The 25,558-nt window shown below is 46.8% G+C and overlaps 1 protein-coding gene across 1 annotated transcript in view; it reads right to left on the bottom strand.

The window, feature by feature from the left end:
* Positions 1–25,558, bottom strand: part of LOC309552745 (uncharacterized protein) — a gene marked incomplete at its 5' end in the record, with an annotated part of 107,712 nt that overhangs the window by 78,419 nt on the left and 3,735 nt on the right. Inside the window, 2 exons of the mRNA XM_082253664.1 lie at positions 20,380–20,405; positions 21,567–21,719. Of these exons, the coding sequence (XP_082109790.1) occupies positions 20,380–20,405; positions 21,567–21,719 (179 nt within the window). The remainder of the gene's footprint in view (positions 1–20,379; positions 20,406–21,566; positions 21,720–25,558) is intronic.

Below are 25,558 nucleotides of genomic sequence, written 5' to 3'. Positions count from 1 at the left end.
GAGCAGGATGCTGTGATCTGTAGGTTGCTGGAACAAATATCAGTCTTAAAGGAGACTTGTCTTTTCTTGATATGATGCTCTATTCTGACTTGCAATGCTTTGCTGACTTGCGATGCTCTGCGCTGACTTGCGATGCTCTGACTTGCGATGCTCTGGGCTGACTTGCGATGCTCTGCTCTGACTTGCGATGCTCTGCTGCAGGCTTTGGGCCTAGTGGCGGGAAACTAGCTGGCTGCAGTACGTGGTCTCTCCGTGGGTAGCGGTGCAGGCACTCTAGCTCTGGACTTTGGCCTCCCACTATGCGTCTTTTTCTCTCTCTAGGAATCGCAGGAGGGTTGGCGCTCTTTCTGTGACTATCTTGCCTTTGCCGTTCTGCCACTTTAAGAGTCGGCTGCAGTTTGACTAAACCACACATTCTATGGCCTCTATGGTAGCTCCGCTGCTTAAATGCGCTCTTTACTGTGCAAGTTGAGGAGCACTATCAATTCACCCTCAAAGGGCTAAATAGTTCCACTGTGGCAGGCGCAGCACTACAAAGTGCCTTATGTGCTGTGGCATTAGAAGAATTGGATTTCTCTGACTTCAGTCTAATCAGACTATCTGTTACTATATAAATTCCTCCAATACCGTTCTATGGAAAGCAGTAGGTTTAAAGAGCACACCAAACGCTTAAAATATCTTCTTTATTAACTTCAACTTTTCTTCATAGATAACACTGACACTTTGCAGCAGACAGTCCATATACAAACATGTGCTGAATACAGTATAACAAATGGTGGATATATCTCTCTCTCTCTATTGCTGTTTGATATTTGATAGTTTGTTCAATAGTTGAGTTTGGGTTTGTTTGAGTTTGGGTTTGTTCGGTGGAACTACAAGTGAACATATAACTAGTTCAGTATACAGCTCTAATCACATTACTAACAATAGGAACATGTATAACTGTTAAATGTAGTGTATTAACACACCAGGCTGTACAGGTTGCTTCTTTATTCACTGCACATCAGCATGCAACTAACTTCAGCCACACCCAGCTCCCAGACATATACATAATTGTAACATTTTGCAGACAGCAACTTAACCCGTTGCTTACCATACTACATTCCCTCCTCTCTTTGAATAAAACATAACATGCACAACGTATTAATAAGATTAACAAAATGCATGGATGAACAACTAAAAATTTAAACTATAAACTCCTGACTATACACATAGTCCTTAAGGTAGGCCGGTGGATTTGTTGCTCGTTTTTCTCTTGGCCATTCCGATGTGGATGGTTGTGGATTGAAGTCTGGATCACTGGCAGTACCATCACTACTCTTTGCCTGTGAAAAACCAAAAATTAAACCCGCGCTACACAACGTGAAAATTTAAATATGGATGAATGCAATAATGGGCAGCTGCTGCAGACACTAAGAAAGTCTTAGGAAAATGTGATGAAACGAAATTATGCAGCGCTAGCTCAAATAAAGTGTTAAGTGTTGTGATATAAATACAATAATCAATATTTTATAAAGTGCACACTGTATGATCAAATATAAAAAAGTGCTAAGTGCTTATAAATATCTAAGCAGTAACAAATAAATATATATAATAGTGTACAATAAACAAATAGGTGATTAGAAATAGTCCAAATAAATATTCAGTGCTTGAAAAGAGTCCTTATAGTGATCCAATTAAAGTACCAAGGTGCCAAATAATTAAGGTGCTTGCAGGGTGATATGGTGCCCCTCAAGGTTCCCCACTCACCAGATTGCAGATAATCATAGACCTTCAAAATTATTGCACATTGCCCGGGATCTTTACAGGACCAGAACTTCTCCTATGTAGCCTTGGAACGTTTTGGGTCAGCTTCCGCTTCCACCGTTAAACAAAAGAATGGCCATACATGGTGAAGTAAGTATGAGCAATTTTATTCCCAAAAAACGTTCAGATGGGTACTCACAAGCATGAATAGAACTCAGGCATATACAAGGAACTCGTGTGGCGCCGTTCTCGGCGTGCGTTCCACACACAGGAAGTTCCTGACCGGAAGTGACGTTTGTTTTGGTCCGCAAAAAGACGCTGTATTGACGGCGAAACGCGTTGACGCACTTCCGGTTGCGGACCAAAACAAACGTCACTTCCGGTCAGGAACTTCCTGTGTGTGGAACGCACGCCGAGAGCGGCGCCACACGAGTTCCTTGTATATGCCTGAGTTCTATTCATGCTTGTGAGTACCCATCTGAACGTTTTTTGGGAATAAAATTGCTCATACTTACTTCACCATGTATGGCCATTCTTTTGTTTAACGGTGGAAGCGGAAGCTGACCCAAAAAGTTCCAAGGCTACATAGGAGAAGTTCTGGTCCTGTAAAGATCCCGGGCAATGTGCAATAATTTTGAAGGTCTATGATTATCTGCAATCTGGTGAGTGGGGAACCTTGAGGGGCACCATATCACCCTGCAAGCACCTTAATTATTTGGCACCTTGGCACTTTAATTGGATCACTATAAGGACTCTTTTCAAGCACTGAATATTTATTTGGACTATTTCTAATCACCTATTTGTTTATTGTACACTATTATATATATTTATTTGTTACTGCTTAGATATTTATAAGCACTTAGCACTTTTTTATATTTGATCATACAGTGTGCACTTTATAAAATATTGATTATTGTATTTATATCACAACACTTAACACTTTATTTGAGCTAGCGCTGCATAATTTCGTTTCATCACTACTCTTTGCCTGTTCGCCATCTTCCGATACTTGACCTTCTGACTCAATAAATTTCTTCACAAATGAGGAATTACGCACTTTTGTGTGTCCATCTAAATCCTCTAAAACCACTTGAGTACCTCTTTTCTCCTTTACAACATAAGGCTCAGGTTCAAAGGACGGAGCCAGTTTGTTAAACCGATCATTTTGAAGCAACACCTTATCACCCTGTTGAAGGCCACTAGGTTGACAATGGCGGCGGTGGTTTGCATACTGTTCAGCCCGGATCTTCCTTTCCTCATCAATATGCCGAAAAGGTTTCTGACTCGTAGGAGGACCCCCAATGTCTGGCAATTTTGTCCTGACAGTGACAGTATGCGGAGTTGTGCGATAAGCCAAAAGAAAACGCCACAGTTCCTTTTTCCAGTCTCTTCTCTCTAAATGAGCAATCCGCAAAGCTTTCAGCAAGGTTCGATTCTGGCGTTCCACTTCCCCGTTAGCCTGTGGCCAGTATGGGGTTGTACGATGATGTTCAATAGCATTTGATTTCAGATAATCCTGAAATTCCAGAGAAGTAAATTGGGCACCATTATCACTCACAATCCGTTTAGGCAACCCATGAGATGCAAAAATGCTCTCCAACCCCTCAATTACAGTTGATGATGTAGCTTTAGTGAGAACTACCACCTCTTGCCACCTTGAATAATAGTCCACAACAACTAAAAGATGGTGTCCAGATGGAATGTCACACAGATCAATGGCTAAATCTTCCCATGGTCCCTCAGGTAGAACAGTGTGAGTTACTGGTTCTGGTTTAGGTTTGCTGCCCACCAACTGACATGCTCGACATGAAGAAACCAAACGTTCCACATCCTTGTCAATTCCTGGCCACCAGACTTTCTCACGTAATCTTTGTTTGGTGCGTACAATGCCTTGATGGCCCTCATGGGCTAAATGTAATGTACGTTTCCGTAAGTCTTTAGGCATCACAATACGATTGCCACGTAGAACTAGTTGTCCTGCAATACTCAGCTCTTGTTTGATTCTGTGATAGCTTGGGTCACAATCCACCCAAACCCCTTGTCTTACACATTTTCTCAACCGAGCAATTTCCGGATCCACAGATGACAATTCTTCAACCTCCCGCGGTGTCAATGCCTGAGGCATGGCGTTAGTAGCCACAAAACGAATGTACTCTTCTGCCAGGTTATGAACAGGTGCAGAAGACTGAGGCAATCTGGAAAGTGCATCTGCCGCATTAGTCGGTCCAGGTCTGTACCGCACTGTAAAGCGATATGGTAACAATCTGAGAACCCATCTCTCAACTCTGGCGGATGGTTTTGAGCGTGGCAAATATATCACTTCCAGAGGCTTGTGGTCTGTGATGATTTCAAAATCAAGGCCGTAGAGATAGGTGTGAAACCTTTCACATCCCCAAACAACAGCCAAAGCTTCTTTCTCGGTCTGAGAATAATGTCTCTCTACATCAGTGAGGGATCTGCTTGCATACTGAATAGGCCTGTAATCGCCTGTGCATTGTCTCTGAACCAAGATGGCGCCTAACCCCACAGGGCTAGCATCGACAATAACTTGGGTGTGTGCAGTAGGATTGAAATAAGCCAAAGTTGTGGCGCAAGTCAGCCGTCTCTTAAGTTCATCAAATGCACCTTGTTCCAAAAAGCCCCACTTCCAAGGGACTGCTTTGCGAGTCAACACTCTCAAAGGTTCACTGACAGTCTCCATATCTGGAATAAACTTAGCACAGTAATTCACTAGCCCAAGAAAACTGCGTACTTCTGCAGGGTTTTCAGGATTTCTGGCATCAGACACAGCTTTAATTTTACAGTCCTCCGGACCAATGCCCCTGTCAGACAGCACATGGCCCATAAAAGTCATTTTATTCATTTGAAATGTGCACTTCTTCTCATTTAATGTTAACCCTTTCTCCTTCAAGCGATTTAGCACTGCACGGAGACGTTCATCGTGCTCCTGTGTGTTTGTTCCCCACACAATTATATCATCAGAAATGTTATGCGTGCCTTCACAACCATGTAGCACTTGCTGAATCACATGTTGATAGGCCTCCGGTGCAGACGATACGCCAAACATTAACCTCTTGTATCTAAAAAGACCTTTATGGCTTGCAAATGTAGTGATGATGCTGGGGTCAATTCAATCTGATGATAACCCCATTTCAAATCCAGTTTACTGAAGACACTTGCCCCATTCGTTGCATGTAGAACATCTTCAATAGTGGAAATTGGATGTCTCTCTCTCTGCACAGCTTGGTTAGCACATCTCATGTCCACACAAATCCGAATATCTGTGCCCTTTGGTACAACAAGTAACGGCGATACCCACGGAGTGGGCCCTTCCACAGGTTCAATAATGTCAAGGTCTAGCAGCTCTGCCAGTTTGTGCTCAACAGGTGATCTCAGGCTATAAGGAAGTCTGCGTACTGGCTGTGCAATAGGCTTTACATGTGGATCAATGTGAAGCTCCAACTGAAAATCCTTTAATTTTCCAAACCCAGAGAAGCAATCTTTAAATTCCTCTTTCAATGCAGAAATAGCAGGAGACACCATATTCACTCTTGCGCTGCCTACATCACGGCCAATCTGTAACACCCCTAGTGCCATTGCGGTTTGATGACCAAGCAGAGGCGACCCTGTGCCATCTACAACATAGAATTCTGTCTGCAATGGAGGACCAGTCTCATGTGTTTGAACAGAGGTATACAATTTGCCTTTAAGTTGCAGTGGTGTACTGGAGCCATAAGTATAAATCTGTTTAGTGGTGTTACACAATTTAAGGTGATTTTCTCTGCCATTAAGACTGTGCCAAGAAGCCAAGTCCATAACATTGCATGTAGCTCCAGAGTCAATCAGCACTGACACATCTGTATTTCCAATATTAATGGTTAATGTCCCAGCTTGCAGAGAACACAGGGAGAATATAAATTCACAGTCAGGAGCACTCTCTTTGTCCTCAGCTATAACATTTACTTGTGCAGATGGTCCTTTGGTTTTGTTATCTCTGGTTGTACTTCTACACACAGCTGCAAAATGACCTGTCTTTCCACAAGCATAGCACATTTTATTCTGTACCACAGTGCAGTCCTGACTTGTGTGTCCCTCCCTGCCACATTTACTGCAGGTTATATGTAAAGTCCTCTTTGGAAAACTCTCTTTTCTACTCCAGATATTCCTATTATTATAGGTAGGTTTGGAGACTGTATTGACAGATGCAGTGTTCTTGGTTTCAATATGCAGAGCCTGGAGCTCAGACAGTTCAATGGCTCTTGCAATCTCCTGCAGACTAGTAAGTGTGAGACTAGGTTCTCTCAATAATCTCCTCCTGAGGTGCACAGATATGCATTTATCTATGACCTGATCTCTGATTATCTCCTCAGTTACAGTCCCAAAATCACAAGCCTTTGCCAGATATTTCAGCCTAGTCACATGACTGTCTGTGGTTTCTCCCGGTTCTTGCACAGCCTGTCTAAACTTATATCTTTCATAGGGAATATTTTTCTTTGGCTCAAAGTACTCACTCAGTCTATTCATGGCTGTCTCATAGTCTGAATCTTCCCCTGTTGCTCCCAGGGTTTCAAAAATGTCCTGAACTTGAGGTCCAGCTAGATGCAGCAGCGTGGCTCTCTTCTGAGCAGGTGCAGTCACTCCTGTGGCTATAACATAGAGCTGAAATCCCTTCTTCCACTTGTCCCAGCGCTATGAGAGACTAGTGTGGTCTCCAGACACATCAAACGGTCCGATAGCCGGTAAATCCAGAAAGCTAGCCATCCTCGTCGCCAAAATGTACTGTATTAACACACCAGGCTGTACAGGTTGCTTCTTTATTCACTGCACATCAGCATGCAACTAACTTCAGCCACACCCAGCTCCCAGACATATACATAATTGTAACATTTTGCAGACAGCAACTTAACCCGTTGCTTACCATACTACAGCTTCCATAAAACATACTCTGTGGATCTGTGTGTCTATTCAGCTCTCTTTCTCTGTAGTGGAATGAGAAGGCTGGCAAAAGCATGAGGCTTCAGAGAAAAAAATGGGTGTAAGGCTGGCTGTAATTGGCCAAGACTGTTGCTGAGTGTGAGATTGGCTGTGATTGGCCACAAACTCCTTATGGGTAATAAAGTTTAACTCTGTGCTTTCTGGTTTCAACTCTGCTGTGTCTTAGCTTACCTTACATGCATACAAATGAATCTTACAGGCATATTTTTCCTTTGCTTCTGTGAACACAATATACAACTGTTATGTGAGATCCAAACATGAAATCACAGTAAATAACTGCTTTTGTCTCTCACACATAAACATATGCACTGTATTGAGGGTTATTAGCAGGTCTAGCTGTATATGCATGTAGGTCATATTAGCAACCTAGGACAGGTTATAGCTGGCCAGCTACAAAAGGACACTTACCTCTCCAGGGTCCAGCACTTTTCCCTTCGGACTAGTTCTTCACTACCCTTCAGGGTCCCAGTGCCAGAATCTTAACTGTGGGCAGCCGGCTGTGCTGCTTGCGACTTTACTGCCAGCTGCCCACTGCGCATGTGCGAGGAGTGCTGTACTGTGTGAATGGACCTGCACTCTCCCGGGACCTGTGACGTGTCCCAGAAAGCTGCGAGGAGAGAGGGGGAGAGCCCCCCCAAAAATAAATAACCTGCAAAATGTGTGTGTGGGGGGGGGGAGGAGGAATTAAAGTGGAACTTCCCCTTTTTGGGTGAGGCTCCGCTTTAAGAACATATGGCATGCAAATTTTCGAAGGGTACCATTTTATTGCTATAGTATGTTTAATGACTGTTCTTTTCTGTGATACATAAGAGCTTAATTCAAAACAAAAATATGTTTGGTGTGATAACTCATGTTTTCCTAAAAATGGCCTATTTCTTTGGCCTCATAAATACTTTGTATTCACCTGTGTAAAGCAAACCAGAAAAATCTTCACCCAAGATCTGATTTTGAGCGCATTTGATGCAGGATGCATGTAAACATTTGTGAAAACGTTAGATATGTATCACGTAAAGGGACATGACCTAATGCACAGCCGCCACAGCCTACTGAAAGGTAGAGATATAAACCTAAACATGTGTAGGCAGCTAAGCAGGTGCAGAATGACCAAAGGCTGAGATCCAGCTGTACAGCTGCTTAATCATTTATGACTTCTGCCGACAAGATGCTACGTAAACACATATGCACATACGTATAACATATTTTATAATCATTTAAAACTGAAAACAACTGCAAATGTCTCAGTGATTTTTCACAGCAGCACTCACAAATACACTAAAGTACAAGTGCAGAAATTATGTCCAAATATTGTTGCGCTGTACCTTTAAACAAATGTGCTAAAAATGAACATAAAAAGATGACGCGCCCTCCTAGGTAGGTGCTAGGTTGAGTGTATATTGTTTTTGGTTTCTCTGCCTAACAGATAGACAGGCAAATGTATGTGCTGTCTGCTTAACAGAGGCTGCTCAGTGTGTTCTGGTGCTGCTCATGAGGTCTTGAAAGTTTCACACTGGTCTGGTAACTATGGGATGTACTGGACAGTGGGAGGAAACCTTACAGATGAAAGCATGGATGTCTATACAGCCCTGGCCAATTAAAAAGGGATGTGCCCCAAGGCATGCTGGGTCACTGCATTTATATCTGAAGAGCACATGGGCTCTGGGTCTTCCTTATAGAGAGGTCCAGGTGGGGACGGGGCTGCCGCCTCCCCTCAGTACCAGCTGCCATGCTGCCTCAGGTGGACAACCTGAGGTCCAGATACATTGAAGCTGCAACCCATGGTTCTTGTAAGAGCTGACTGAGGTGAGGATATCCTGTCTGGTACTACTAAGGAAGGCTGCCGCTGATGCTTCAGGAGCCTTGTGAGTACATACCCCCACAGGGGATCCCTTGGACTTGTGCTGCTAGATCCCTCTCTAGGTGTTAGAAGTCAGCTGCTGGGGGCAAGGTAAAGGGGACACTGGCTAGTGTCTTGAAGAGGCAAAGTTCACTGAGTTCCTTCTGCTACAAAGGGACTTGTTTATTCTGTACAGCTGCTGAATTGTCCTACTGATAACCTGTTACTCAGTTCTAATGAGAAAGTTGTCCTCACCTGTGAATAGTTAATTTGGAGTATCCCAGGGCTTGACAAAACCCAGGCGCCAGGTCGCAATGACGACTGTAAATCACATCCTGGCGCCTAGGTTACACCGCAGCAGCGGTCAGGATCCTCCTATGTGGCCAACCCACAGGTGCACAGACTAGCACCGGGCTGACAGATAGATGAAGCCATGGCTTTGCGGCCTGCTGGAGTAGGAGTCACGCTTCTATGTGGGAACCGGCCTTCTCTGGTGGATGGTACTGTAATGAGCGGGGCTTGCTCTCACTGCCCGCACACCTCCAACTAGAACCTTCAGGGCCCCGATGCAAGAAACCATAAAGGGCCCCCCGGACGGGGCCCTTCCCTCCCAGCCTGGTGGTGTGCCCCCTTTCAATGCAGACTGACCACAGCGTTCCCCCTTTCAATGTAGACTGACCACAGCGTGCCCCCTTTCAATGCAGACTGACCACAGCGTGCCCCCATCAATGCAGTGTGACCACAGCGTGCCCCCTTTCAATGCAGACTGACTACAGCGTGCCCCCATCAATGCAGAGTGACCACTGTGTGCCCCCTTTCAATGCAGACTGACCACAGCGTGCCCCCATCAATGCAGAGTGACCACTGCGTGCCCCCTTTCAATGCAGACTGACCACAGCGTACCCCCATCAATGCAGACTGACCACAGCTTGCCCCCTTTCAATGCAGACTGACCACAGCGTGCCCCCTTTCAATGCAGACTGACCACAGCGTGCCCCCTTTCAATGCAGACTGACCACTGCGTGCCCCCTTTCAATGCAGACTGACCACTGCGTGCCCCCATCAATGCAGACTGACCACTGCGTGCCCCCTTTCAATGCAGACTGACCACTGCGTGCCCCCTTTCAATGCAGACAGACCACAGCATGCCCCCTTTCAATGCAGACTGACCACAGCGTGCCCCCTTTCAATGCAGAAAGCCAGTGCACTTACCTGCAGCGGCAGCTTCTCCTCGAGTCCTCCCGCCTCCTCCTCGACCAATGGCATGTGTTCGCCTTTCGGCCAATCAGGAAGCTGGTCTTGGACCCGCTTCCTGATTGGCTAGGAGGAGGATCCGTGTGACAATAGTGAATTTTAATTCGCTATTGTCACACAAATGGGTGGGCTCGGGGCGCACTGCTCTGCGTCCCGGGTCCTCCCTTTTCTGAAGCTTTTCTGTGACTCACACTGCCAGGACGGAGCCATCGGCTCTTTCGGACAGCTCCGCTGGCATACACAGGCTCAGCGGCACAGGGGGGCCGGATGCAATGATTGTGCGAGCCGCAGGTTCCCCACCCCTGCATTAGGGGGTTAAAACAGGCGGTGAGGAAGCAACATATTGCCTTTTCACCGCCTATCAAATGCCTCTGAAAAGCCATATGAGTATGGATCGCTTTTCAGAGGAATAGCATTTTCTTGCTGGTACTATGAACAACCTGAAAAAAAAAAATACTTTTGATTGTACACATATATGGGGTCAGGATTAAAAGTAATGTGCACACACACACATAAACGCACATGTACACACATACACACACACATATACATACTCCTATATAAGCACATATACACACGCACATATATATATATATATATATATATATATATATATATAAAAAAGCATACACTTCCCAGTGGATGTGTCCCACAAAGCTGACAGGCATCACCCAGCTGATACGTGTTACCCACACACAGCCCCCCTCATGTAACAAGCAGCCCACACACAGATAATGAGCACCGCACACACAGCACTCCACAGTTGACAAGCTCCCCACTCAGAGCAACCCCCCCAGGATTGGTGCCCGCACACACAACGCCTCCCAGATGACAAGCACACCACACATTGCTTCCTAGTTGATAAGTGTCCCCCACACAACTGGCATGTACCCATAAATAAGCACACACGTACATATATCCATACACATATAAACACACAAACATACATACATGCACACACATACATATATAGATGCACATATGCACACACATATAAAACACACACATACACACACACACACACACACACACACACACACACATACATACATACACACAATCATACACACAGTCACACACACAAACATACATACAGAAAGCCTTTTTACAGTAAAAACGGCAGAGAGGACTTCACTTTACCTTCCTGTAACTTTCTGCCGGTATTGCACTGTAAGGGGGAGGCAGAGAGCACAGCACACACTGCTTTCACTTTACATTCTTTCTAATGTGATCACGAACAGCTCTCTCAGGAGGATCGGGGGAGCTCCGGTGTTCCGTGAGAATTACCTACCCCTGAGAAAAACCTACCCTCGTCACTTACGGTGCACGGCAGTGTGTGTAATGCGGCGGTTACATTAAAACAGCTGTGCTGCAATATGAGTCATCTCCACTCCTATCCCTGTCACTTCCCTGATCTCGGCTAGTAAATCTAAAAGCGGCGGCGGGTGTATGAAAAGATAAATCACAGAGCCGAGAGCCGCTTTTATATTTACTAGCCAAGATCAGGGAAGAGACAGGGATAGGAGCGGAGATGACTCATATTGCAGCACAGCTGTTTTAATGTACACGCCGCGTGGGTAGGTTTTTTGCACGGAACACCGTGATCATGTCATACTAGTGCGCATGCGCACTAGTCATCTCCTCAGCTGCTCCATTACGTATCCGGGGCTCTGAGCATGCGCACTGCTGCGCTGCTCAGCTGTTCCTGGCAGGAAGTGACGAGGGTAGGTTTTTCTCACAGGGTAGGTAATTCTCACGGAACACCGGTCTCAGCTGCGGTTGCCGCTCCTCCTCTCTGTACATACAGGGGGCCCTCTCAGGCCCCCTGCAGCATGGGGCCCGGTCGCCATGGCGACCCCTGTACGCAGTTCTGTATCTTGGCCTAGGCCAACAAGGCCCAGGCCTAGGGCGGCACTTTGCAGGGGGGCAGCAAAAAAGCTGCACCCTGCAAGAAAAAAAAAAACAGTCTTCTCCTGGCTCCTGCATGAAAAGGGTCCCTGCCGGCTTGCACTACACTTTTAGTATAGTGCCAGTCTTATGGGGCGAATTGGGCTGGAGGGCAGGGTCCACTATCCAGGAGGCAAATCAGTCTGGCAGCCCCATAAAGTGGTCACACTGCTACCTGTGAGTATGATAATACCGGCCGGTGAGGACATTCAGACAGACCGCAGGCAACCGACCATACTTAATACAACTGGCCAGATGGCCGCCAGTGCTAATAAGTGTGGCACTGCAGCCTAATGCTCCGCCTACCCTTCTCCACCACCAGGTATGGCAGGCATCATGTCAATAATATCATTTCATTTCTTTAAACATCCTTGAGCGAGCAGATTGAATTGCATCATATACAATTAAGACCTAATTTTATATGATGGCAGTAATATTTTCGACCTGCTCACCTCATATGTGCTATTGCAATATGTCACTGGATTAGTAAGAATACTACTATCTTATAAGATATTTGGACTTGTGTTTTGCTGCCACTGATTGTAATCATAGGATTATTTCACTTATTTGTATAATGACTATGGACTTCTTAGTCATTATACAAATAAGTGAAATAATCCTATGATTACAATCAGTGGCAGCAAACACAAGTCCAAATATCTTAAAAGAAAAGAGTAATCTTACTAATCCAGTGACATAAGGCTGTACTAATGAGCACTGATAAGGCTGCACTGATGGCCACTGATAAGCTGCACTGATGGGCACTGATGAGTGCTAATAGGCTGCACTGATGGGCACTAATATGTTGCACTAATATGCTGCTCTGATGGCCACTGATGAGGCAGCAATGTTGGGTATTAATAAACTGCACCGATGGGCACTAATGAGGCTGCACTAATAAGGCAGCAATGATATTCTGCACTGATGGGCACTGATGAGGCTGCTCAGATGGGCATGAGACAGCACTGATAAGCTTCACTTATGGGGCTGCACTGACAGGCACTGATATGTTGCACTGATGGACATCAATAGGCTGCACTGATGGCCACTGATGAGGCTGCACTGATGGCCTTTGATTAGGCAGCGCTGATGACAGTAATAAGGCTGCACTGATGAGGCTAAACTTATGGGAACTGATGAGGCTGCACTGATGGACACTGATAGTCTGTGGTTGTGGTCTGTGGTTTACAGATGACAAGGTGGGTCATAAACAGGAAGGGGTGTGGCCTTTACAGGAAGGGGTGGGTCATATTTAAATTAGGGCGTGCCCAAGTTTAGTCAGGCCTAGGGCAGCACAAAACCTAAATACACCACTGCCTGTACGTCCGCCCCTGCAGCTGGGATTGATCTGTCGCCCCTTTCTTACTGCCACTGAGTGGACAGAGAGTGCCGTCTATCAGTGCCACCCAGGGGCGGACTGAGAAACCACAGGTCCCCCGGGCAAGATAAATCAAGGGCCCCCTTCCAGGCCCCACCCATGTACTGCCTACAGCCACACCCTTGTCCTGCCTCAAGCCACACCCACATCCCACCTCCAGCCACACCCTACACAATCTTTAGACACAAGGAACAAAAGTGCAATAATTTATAAACAAGTGCAATATAAATAATGAATGCAAAAACTAAACTGTGCAATATAAATCACAAACCAAGACAACAGTGGCGTACCTAGAGCATTTGGCACCCGGGGCGGATCCTATATCTGGCACCCCCCCCCCCCCCCCCACACTTTAAAATGTAAAAACACCCACAAAAAATTGTAATGTGTTCAAGAATATTTTTTGCACAAATTTCACAGCCCCCCCATCACAGTGCCCCTTGCAGTCTGCCCTCCGTCTCTCTAATCACAGTTCCCCCTTTTGCACTCTCTGCCTCCCCTGCACAGTCCTACCTTCAGCATAAATAGATAGCTAATATTATTAGCAATGTGTTTAAGTTTGAGTAAGAGATTGGAGACTTGCTAAAGGAGATATTCAGAGACTGCAGACATGATACAGGAGATGGTCCGAGACTGAAGACATGATACAGGAGATGGTCAGAGACTGAAGACATGATACAGGAGATGGTCAGAGACTGAGGACATGATACAGGAGATGGTCAGAGACTGAGGACATGACACAGTAGATGGTCAGAGACTGCAGACATGATACAGGAGATGGTCAGAGACTGAGGACATGACACAGTAGATGGTCAGAGACTGCAGACATGATACAGGAGATGGTCAGAGACTGAGGACATGACACAGTAGATGGTCAGAGACTGCAGACATGATACAGTAGATGGTCAGAGACTCAGGACATGATACAGTAGATGGTCAGAGACTGCAGACGTGATACAAGAGATGGTCAGAGACTGCAGACATGATACAGGAGATGCTCAGAGACTGCAGACATAATACAACAGATGGTCAGAGACTGCAGACATGATACAGTAGATGGTCAGAGACTCAGGACATGATACAGGAGATGGTCAGAGACTGAAGACATGATACAAGAGATGGTCAGAGACTGAGGACATGATACAGTAGATGGTCAGAGACTGCAGACATGATAGAAGATAGAAGAGCACTAGGGGGGCCGGAGAGCACAGGGGAAGCAGGGAGCACTGGAGGAGCTGAAGGGCACAGTGGGGGGGGGGGGGCTGTAGAGAATTAAGAGGGGGTTTGGAAAGCATTGTAGGGGGGTTGGAAGGTGCAGGGGGTGGAGAGCACTGGGGGGGTGAGCAGGGAAAACCAGGGGGGTGGAGAGTACTGGGGGGGGGGGACAGGGAGCACTTGGGGGGGTGGGCAGGGAAAATCAGGAGGGTGGAGAGCACTGAGGGGGACGGGGAGCACTTGGGGGGTGGGAGAAAGCACTGTGGGGAGCTGAAGAGCATGGGGGGGGCTAAAGAACAGGGGGGGGGGTCTAGTGCACTGGGGGGGGGGGGGGGCTAAGAGCACCGAGGGGGGGAGATTAGGAGCACTGGAGGGGGGCCAGCAAAAGAAGTTGTATAGGAGGGGGATGGGGCAGCTGCATATAGATGAATTGGTCTTTCCCTATTCTTCCTGCAGGAGGGAGAGGAGGAGAATCAGTTATTCAGCAGGCAGCTGCAGGAAGAATAGAGAAAGATGAATTCCTCTATATGCAGCAGCCCCATCCCCCTCCTATGCAGCACACACACCTGGGCAATGGGCACTCACCTTCTTCCCGCCGAGGCCCCGCCTCCTTATTCCCGCCAAGGCCCCACCTCCTTATTCCCGCTGCGGCTCCGCCTCATTCCCGCCGCGGCTCCGCCTCCTTATTCCCGCCGCGGCTCCGCCCCCGTATTCCCGCCGAGGCTCCGCCCCCGTATTCCCGCCGCGGCTCCGCAGCCCCCCCCCCCCCCCCCGCTAGCAGCACGGACTGAAGGAGCTGCCACTGCAGCTGCCTTCACACTGCGGGATCTGTCTGAACACACAGGGCAGGACACCGGCTGACACCCCCCAGAGCTTGGCACCCGGTGCGGCCCGCCCCCCCGCCCCCCCCATTGGTACGCCACTGCAAGACAAGTACATTACAAATGATAAACAGACAAACCAAGACCAGTGCATTACAAATCATAAACAGGCAAACAAAACCCAGTGCATTACAAATCACAAACAGACAAAGCCAGAGCAATTCAAATCATAAACAGACACAACCAAAGCATTACAATGGTAAATTGCCAGGTCTAGGTGGGGTAAGGTTGCCACGGCATCCCTTTAATCCAGGGCACATATGAATTACAAGGTGGAACGCACGCCGTCATACCCGGAAGTCAGCCTGGAACGCAAGCCGCTCTCCACGCTACTGACATCCACGATAGGGTCTTGCACAGCGTTTTTGTATTTTTAACCGGCTTTGTCTACATTTTTACCGAATAAATTTGTTTAATGGTACTACACCATCCGGAGCCTATCCTCTTTTGTTCCCTAAAATCCACACCGGGAGTAACCGTGAGGAGCCCCGCTTTCCACATCTGGGGGATTTCTGGCCGAGAGGGATAGGAGCCCAGCAGATGCCATTACTTTGACCTGGAGGGTCACTCAAGCTCTACTGGTCTCCTTGCCGTATGGTGGTTGAGACCCATCACATCTGGTGAGTTCACACCTTGCCCTTATTATCTGCATGATTGGATACCTTTATCCATTGGAGGACATAGCACCAAGCACCAGCACTTTTCCGTATATTTTTGGCACTTTTATGGAATACCAGCCACTGGGTCACCAATGAACTATCTTTTATGTCACTCAGCACTTTATATACACTGTGAATTGTTGGACTTGTATTTGGTCACATTATTTATTTATTTAGACTTAAATGTTTATCAATATGTATAAGTTTTAGGGGTACAGCCCATTTTAATGTTTTAAGAGATTTTATAGCCTATGTACACGGTACACACATTCCCTTTAGTCCCCCCCCCCCCCCCCCATACATTAGCAAGCGCTATAATATCTCATCTACTGTGGGATTTTTTTACATGTTCACTTTGCACTTTATAGCAGCTGCATATCCATTTATTTATTCTATTTATTATATCTATTTCACTCACTTGATCAGGCACTCCTAGGCGCGAGGAATATATTTTATTGAATATATTTATTTACAACATATGAATTACGCAGGTTCTGAGGCTGATATAATGCACATAAGGCACTAAGTGAGTTTAATTACCACCTTAATCAGCCAGGGAACTTCTGTAATTAATGTGTGTCCTGGTTTAAAGGGATAAGGTGGCGACCCTAAGGGGGGGGGGATTAAATAGTGGCAGTGGGGGTGAGGTGCAACAGTGAATTGTTAGTTTAGGGGGAGAATCACATTGTAGCAGTAGGGGTGGGGGGGGGCAGGCAGTGGTGAATTGCCAGGTCTGGGGGGGGGGGTGATCACTGTGCTGCAGTGGGGGTGGTAGGCAGTGGTGAATTGCCAGGTTGAGGGGGTGGGGGGTCACTGTGTAGCAGTGGGGGTGGTAGCCAGTGGTGAATTGCCAGGTCTCGGGGGGGGGGGGGTTCACTTTGTAGCAGTGGGGGTGGTAGGCAGTGGAGAATTACCAGGTCTGGGGTTGGGGGGTTGGGGGGTCGGGTCACATATGCAGTTTTCTGCAGACACCTAAAAGTGGTATTTGCAGTATGACAGATGATGTTGCATTTAAAGGGACTGATGGAATAGGATGTTATGGATACACCAATATAAAGTCAGGTAGTATCAGTGGAGGCTGGGAATGGGGGGGGGCAGTAAATCGACAGGGGGGAATAGGTAGTAGTGAATAATCAGGTCTGAAGGGGATCACATATTGGGGGCGGGGGTAGTAGTGGGTGACGGGGGTGTCAGTGGTTAATTGTGTGGTTTGGCGGGGGAGGGGGCCCTACACCATCACTGTATCATACCCCCCACACAATTCACCACTGGTCTCCTCACCAAATTCACCACTGCTGTGTTATTCCCCTCTAATGACACAGCAGTGGTGAATTGTGTGGGGAGGGGGGATGATACAGTGGTGGGGAGACCATAGCATGACCTGCTTGTCTCATGTAAAGTCCCAAATATTTTATGAAATTAGGGATGGAGGCACTGAGCTATACAGGCAAATTGCCTCATATAAAGTCCCAATCTGTGTTTTACACTGCATCCGCCAAGGGATTGGAGGTGTATGCTTCTCAGCTGGTCGTTTTCAGTTTGTACCATCTTAAGAACATTGCTATTAGAGCATTGAGATACTATACCAGTCGTGGATGGAAGTGGGTTGGGGGAAGTTTGGGCTGCTCCCTCCCACCTGCCTCCTATCCACCCATTAGCAGCCATGTGCTCCCAGAGTGGAGACACTCAAATTTAAAAGTGTTAGGGACTGCAGATAAAACAGGGTGCAGTGTCGTGGCTCTGCAGCTTACACATGCGTTTGCAAATGCGTGTCAACTAAACCCCTGTTCTTTATTTATATCGAGACAGGTCTACTTGGTTGGTGGCAGACTGGAGGGTGAGTACATCAGACTGGGGGCTGGTTGGCTTCCATGCACCTCTTTTAATCCTTTTCAATTTGATTTCTCTCACATGCAGTGTTGAATTTGGTGAGATTACATATTGGTGGGGGTGTCAGTGTTGAATTGTGTGGTGAAGGGGGGGGGTGACACAGCAGTGGTTAATTTGGGGGAGATCACATATTGGTGGGGGTGTCGGTGGTGATGTGTGGTGTAGGTGGGGGGTTATGACACAGCAATGGTGAATTTGGTGGGGGTGTCAGTGGTGGTGTAGGGGGGGGGGTATGACACAGCAGTGAATTTGGGGGAGATCACATATTGGTGGGGGTGTCAGTGGTGGTGTGGGGGGGGGGGTATGACACAGTAGTGAATTTGGGGGGATCACATATTAGTGGGAGTGTCAGTGGTGGTGTGGGGGGGGAGATTACATATTGGTGGGGTTGTCAGTGTTGAATTGTGTCGTGAAGGGGGGGGTGACACAGCAGTGGTTAATTTGGGGGAGATCACATATTGGTGGGGTTGTCGGTGGTGATGTGTGGTGTAGGTGGGGGGTTATGACACAGCAATGGTGAATTTGGTAGGGAGATCACATATTGGTGGGGGTGTCAGTGGTGGTGTAGGGGGAGGTATGACACAGCAGTGAATTTGGGGGAGATCACATATTGGTGGGGGTGTCAGTGGTGGTGTGGGGGGGTGTAGGAGGGAGGGTATGACACCATGATCAATTTGGGGGAGATCACATATTGGTGGGGGTGTCAGTGGATCTGGCATTAATTTGGGCTTGCCGTGAACAAAACCATGTACCATGTATGCACTGTACCATCATTCTTAACCGTTACCATCTACTTAGAGAAATTACCTACCTGTGGACATCGACGTGCCCCCACTCACTGAGTACACCATGGAAACCCCAGCCGGGCCCCTCCTCCCACAGAAGCAGCGCCAGCCGCAGGGCCCCTCACCTTTTCCCACTTCCATAGCGCCGGATGCCGGGCCCCTCCCCTCCTCTCCTCCCACTTCCATTGCGACGGCCGCAGGGCCCCTCCCCTCCTCCCACTTCCATAGCGATGGCCGCAGGACCCCTCCCCTCCTACCACTGCCATAGCGCCGGATGCTGGGCCCCTTCCCTCCCCTCCTCCCACTTACATAGCAACGGCTGCAGGGCCCCTCCTCCCACTTCCATAGAAATGGACGCTGGGCCCCTCCCCCTCCTCCCACTTTTATAGCACTGGATTCCAGGCCCCAGTAGCCCGAGGTTGTCTCTGAGACAACATCGGGTGAATTAATGCTGTACTGGGTGGCTGGTCCCCTTCTCGACCGGGCCCCCCTTCGCGGCTGGGCCCTCGGACCATGTCCAAAGTACCCGACCGCTCAGTCCGCCCCTGGTGCCACCTCATCAATGCTTATCAGTGCCACCTACCAGTGCCACCTCATTAGTGCCGCCTATCAGTGCCACCTCATCAGTGCCCGTTAGTGCCACCTATCAGCACCCATCAGTGCAGCCTATCAGTGCTTATCAGCATTGCCCATCAGTGCCCATAATTGCCACCAAATCAGTGCAGCCTATCAGTGCTTATCAGCGCAGCCTTATCAGTGTCACCTCATCAGTGCCCATCAATGCCACCTATCAGTGCCCATCAGTAATACTTCATCAGTGCAGCCTATCAGTGCCCATCAGTGCAGCTTATCAGTGCCCATAAGTGCCACCTAATCAGTGCAGTCTATCAGTGCTTATCAGCACAGCCTCATCAGTGTAGTCTGTTAGTGCCACCCCTTTAGTGCCCATCAGTGGCACTTTTTTTTTTTCAGTTTTTTCGCTTGGCACCAGGTGTGAGCAATTCTTATTGCCTGACGCCCCTGACATCCAAATCTGGGCGTTGAGCAGCTGATTTAAAAAACTGGCTCCTAACTTTAGCTGGCTCCTAAGCAAATTTGTCAAGCCATGGATTATCCTACTAATTCCCTTCTCCTATCCAAGTTCTCCAAATAAAAAAAAAAACAAATCCCCGACACTGGTCACTGGAGATACCGAGCGGAAGGTGTGTGCACCTGGCTGTGTGAAAATACTCCGCGGGCACAAAAATTCAAGTGGCTCCTGCGGGGGTAGCACTACAAAAAAAACAAAATCCATTGTCCACATTTTAGGTGTTGGCATATGGACAATAGGTTTTGTTTATTTTTATGTTTTTTTTTAGCACATTTATTTATTGAAAGGTACAGCGCTACAATATTTGGACACATTACTTGCTAAAACACAAAACTGTAATAAAGAATTTACTATTAGAGAAAAAAAAAACTCATAGCCCTCTGACATACAACCAGTTGATTTTTACACCTCCTTCCCTTGCAATGAGAAAATAACAGTCCAGAACCTTCATGTATTGTGCACATATACTTTTTAGGAACTTTTATTGACATGGTTGTAAGCAAGACTCTTGATTAAGGAAGTGTAAGATAGTAATTATATTTTAAAATCCAATTTACATTAAATAACACACCAGGATTATTTCATGTTAAGAAGAAATTGTTGTACCACCAGGAGGCTAGAGGTGGTATTATATCTGGGAGCAAGGCTCTAGTTTTGCTGGAATATTTTGGGCAGTATTTTCTTTGGCTCAAACATTCTTCTCACAGGAGTAGAACTTCCAGCGTCTGTCCCTAAAAACACAACACAATGATAAATACATGTTAAATGATCAAGAAGAAACACGTGCTGATACCCTTCCCCCAGTGTGTGGTTGAATTCAATCCAGAGGGAGTCAATTTTAAAAGAGAAGTACAGCTTTCTAAAAAAAAAAAAAAAAAATTTAAACTCATCTAAGTTATGCTACGAAGCGATGCTACATCTGTCCCCTGCAGCAGTGAGAACTGAGTGATCAAAGACCGCTGATCACTCAGTACTCCATCTCCGCTCTGAGCAAGGAGACGTGACTGCCTCTCACTGCCTCCCTGCTCTGCCCCTTCAGTGCTCACTGGAGTGCTGAGCTGTGGGGGAGGGTGGGAGGGGCTGGAGTGTGTTATGCATGGATTTCAAGGCTTATGAGTGCATTATGCACAGGGTGCAGGGTTGATCCCTCTTCCACACCACCTTACTTCTATATCCCCATACACATTTCACTTCTGTACCCTTCCTCAACTCTGGCCTCCATCACCCCTCTCTCCTGGCCTCACCTCTTCACTGCCCTCCTTTTCAACCCCCCTATTCCCCTCCCCCCCCCCCGCCTTCAAAGCTCTGCCATCTTCTACATACCTTTCACTATTCAGCATCCACCCAACTATTATCTTCTGCGGCCGCAACTTCCACCCAGTTCACTCTGTGTGGAGCCTCTGGGAGTAGTACGCTGTCACTTGTAAACACAGAGGCTGGGCATTGTGCACACAGCTTTTAGTTATTATGACTTGTATGATTTTGTGCAGTCTTGTTTCTCATCCCTGAATAAGGGGGAGCCCTAAATCCTCTGAATTGTGTTGGCTTTGTTTTTTTTACTTTTACCAAGATTAATACACATTACTGATCTTGACTTATAACTAGCTGCCATTGGAGAAATGCTCTGTTGATGATCAATGGCAATGAGTCTAAGATTGGCGATCAGTGTAAAAGTGACTGCTTTCAGTGGATGTCAGTGAGACGTTGCCTCCCTTACGTTTGTGGTCATTGTAGATGGGATATTAATCTGCCACTGCTCAAGGATCCCTAACTATATCAAACCAAAGCCCAGTAGGGGGGCTGTAAACTCAGTATATGCTCAATGGTTCTCCTGATTGGAGTCCGTCTTAGCAAGAATTTTATTATGACTAGAAGCTTAGTAAAATACATACTCTGTATGGTTATCATGGTAGCTGTGTGCACCAGTCAGGTGTGCGTTGGGAGGCGCATTCCATCTCAAGTAGGCATCAAAGTCATTGACGTAACCACTCCATTTGCAGTTACGGGTAACTTTTGCTTCTCCTTGGCAGCAAAGGAAATTCCACCTAAAAATGAAAGATGTTGCTATTGTTCCGGGTCATGAAAAAATAATTTTGTGGAAGAGCAGAAGTTCAAGCAAGTTTATCTAAACTGACCACACAGAGTTCTTGGTATCAATTCTGTGTTAATCAGCCTGTCTTTGTAAATACCACCACGTGACCCTCATAACAGCAGACATGGTTTTTTAAATGGTTACTGAAAACGGTTTAGTGTTAGCATCAAATAATGACCAGAAAAGGGGTGAGGAGGTCCCTGCAAAACATTGACCCCCAAAAGGCTGGAGGCCCAGATTATAATCCAGGCTGGGTCCTTAGAGACTTCACATCAGATTTCAGAGGTGTTGATGGACATCTTTAACCACTTGCCGACTGCCTAACGCCGATCTACGTCGGCAGTCAGCCCCTCACAGGCAAAGTGACGTAGGTCTACGTCGCTAGCCTGTGAGGGTCTAGGGAGCGAGCGAGCGCGCGCCGCTGGAGGCGCGCTCCCGCGCGGTCACGCACCCCCCCCCGCGCGTGTGACCGGCGGACCCGATGTCCGCCGGTCACTCTGCGATCGTCGGGGGAGAGAGAGAAAGTCAGGCGGCTTGTGTAAACAAGCTGCCTGTCATTCTCCCCTGTGTATGAAGGATGATCATACGGTTCTACTATGTAGAACCGTTGATCACTGTTCATACATCTGAAGCCACAGCCAATCACCGTAAAAAGCACGCCCCTAGGGACACACATAGCCCCTCCCTTTCAAAAAAAAGTTAACCCCTTCACTGCCAGTGTATTTTTACAGTAACAGTCCATATGTATAGCACTGATTACTGTAGAAATGTCACTGGTAACCCCAAAAGTGTCAAAAATGTCAGTCAAGGCTCCGATCTGTCCGCCGCAATGTCGCAGTACCGCAAAAAAAAAAATCGCAGATCGCCGCCATTACGCGTTAAAAAAAAAACAACAAAAATTACAAAAATCTTTCCCTTTGTTAGTAAACGCGACAACTTTTGCGCAAACCAATCAAAAATACGCTTTTTGCGATTTTTTTTTTTTTTTTACCAAACATAGGTAGCATAAAACAAATTGGCCGAAAATGTTAAAAAATTTTGATTTTTCCTTTTTTTTTGGGGGGGGGGGGGGGAATTTCATATAAAAAAATGTGAAAAATATTGCTATTTTTTGCGAAATTTACGCTCTTTTTTTGTTTATAGCGCATGATCAAAAAATCGCACAGGTGATCAAATACCACCAAAAGAAAGCTCTGTTTGTGGGGAAAAAAGGACGCCAAATTCGTTTAGATACAGCGTCGCACGACCGCGCAATTGTCCGTTAAATTCACGCAGTGCCGAATCGCAAAATACCCCCTGGTCAGGAAGGGGATAAAATCTTCCGGGGCTTAAGTGGTTAATAACTTCCTTTCTCAGGTGTCCCTATGTGCCTTAAGAATACTACAATTGTTCCTGTCCCAAAGAGCAAAACAGTGTTAAGTCTGAATTACTAATGCCCGGCACTAACCCCAATAATTATAAAGTGCACATATCAAGAAGGCCGTCGACTTCGGAGTGGAAGCCCATCGGTATACGTGCAGGGAGATGGGACCCACTGCAAATGCTATCTCCTTGGTGGTTCACCTAGCTTACTCACTTGATGGATAAGGATTCTTATATTAAATTTCTTATTTTAGAGCTGCCTTTAATACTAATATTTCTCAAAATCTGTTTGATAAACACTACCAGGAGTAGGCTCATTTTTGTGCAACTGAGTACTAGCCTTTTTAACAGATAGGCCACATTCTGTTCAAATTCATGTTTCATCCTCTTCCATTATCCTCAATATCTACTTCTCCAGGGATGCATCTTGAGCCCCTTACTGTACACACTATTGACCTACAATTGCTACCAATAATCTGTCTTCTGTCTATATCAGGGGTGCAGCTGTTGAGATAATCTTTTGCTTTAAATATCTGGGGTTGAACATTTCTAATTACCTCACCTGGAGTGCCAATACTGCCATCATAGTGTACAAGGCCTATCAATGAGTTTTATGTTTTGAGAGGATGCAAGTGGATAGGCAGGTACTTTCTCCACTGCAGGTGGCACTCTTCTACAGCCCTACTGCAGTTGGAGAGAAAGTCAGGAGGAACTTACCGTACTTCCTCTATGGTTCACTGGGGAAGCATCCAATTGGCTCCATGTGACTCTGACAGCCATCTTGGGTCAGGCAGAGTCTTTTTATGTCCCTGGCTTTCCAGGTTTGGCACTTATTTGTGAGTTCATAGAGTACGGAGAGGAACTCCACCTCGTAGGGACAGTACTAGTGGCAGGAAAAGGTTCCTGATTAGGAGGGAAAGCATAGGGCTCGCAACTTCTCTGGACACCTACATGTTGGGCACAAGATGGCCAGGTCGCATTCTTCCCCTCTCTACAAACACGACAGTCCGACTGCACTCTGCCCTGCATATGCTGTTTGAACTGTAAGTGTTCCTGGTTGGGCTGCATTCTGACAGGGTTATTTGTGAACTTTTTCTGCATTATTTTAATACAAATTCTTCCATTGCATGGGGACTAAGTATGATATTCTACCACACCGCGCTGCACCCCCACCTACAAGTGTGATATCTTGGTACTGAAGTCCTCGCCTTGTTTTATAGGTATGTGATAGAGAATATCTCCACTTCTTGTATTACCATTTGGTAAGTACAGTGATTGCTCTGCTGCAGATAAACATGCACTGCAACCAGAGGTAACGAATGCCTAGAGAATTATCAACAGCAAACTGTCCACCATCATTAATATTTACAACAGTAAATGAAGGAAGCTGACCCTCAGCAATATGAGGTAACCTTTCCTTCCTGCCCATGGACTGTTTGTCCCCCTCAGGGTGGAGGTTACACAGCATTAGCACTAGAGCGACCAAGATGATAAACAGCTTTTTTCTCAGATGCAGCAATATTACTTTTCTGTGCTTTGCTACAATTTGAGGTAGATAATACTGCACTTTATGATTGATAATATTGCATCCTGCTGCTTTTTATGCATAAGTGTTGCTCACAAACAAAGTGTTCATTTAAAGCGGTTGTAAAGGCACAGGGTTTTTTACCTTGATGCATTCTATGCATGTGGGTAAAAAACCTTCTTTTATACACCATCCCCACCTAATACTTACCTGAGCCCCCCTCTTGATCCAGCGATGTCTTGCCTTGGTTCCCTGAGGACTCGCACTCCTGATTGGCTTTTGGTAGCAGCGAGAGCCACTGGCAATCACAACCAGTGAGCCATTAAGGAGATGGAGGGGGCAGGCTGGGCTGAGCTGTGGCTCTGTGTGTGAATGGACACACAGAGCCGTGCCTCAGAAGCTTGCCTGCTTGGGTGCCCCCACAGCAAGCTGCTTGCTGTGGGGGCACCTGGCAGAAGGGAGGGGTCAGGAGTGCCAGTGTGGGACCCAAGAAGAGGAGGATCCAGGCTCCTCTTTGAAAAACCATTGCACAGAGCAGGTAAGCAGGTAAAATACTGATTTTAACTTGTAAAGTGACAAAAATAGGCCTGGTCCTTAAGTGGTTAAGATTGATGGCAAAGGGCAGCACTTCTTTTTTTCATTAATACCTGATTGTAATGTGTGATTTTAGGCATGTATTAATTAAATTGTACTCACTTTTATAGGTTCATTCACTCAGTTTCTCAGTGCTGGCCTGGAGCCAGGAGAAGCTGGAGGGAGGAGGAGGGTGGAGCCAACACTTCACTAGGCGCGCGGTGGAGGAGGAAGAAGGCTCCGCTGACAATGCTGGGGCCTCACTCTTCTCAGGTGAAGTGACTGGTTGCTAGATGCCAGGCGGCGATAGCAACCAGTGCACTGCAGTTTAG

This window comes from Pelophylax lessonae, assembly GCF_965119305.1.
Source record: "Pelophylax lessonae genome assembly, chromosome: 4".
Taxonomy (NCBI): Eukaryota; Metazoa; Chordata; class Amphibia; order Anura; family Ranidae; genus Pelophylax; species Pelophylax lessonae.
The sequence above is the reverse complement of the archived record's forward strand: the minus strand, read 5'-3'. Positions and strand labels throughout refer to the sequence as shown.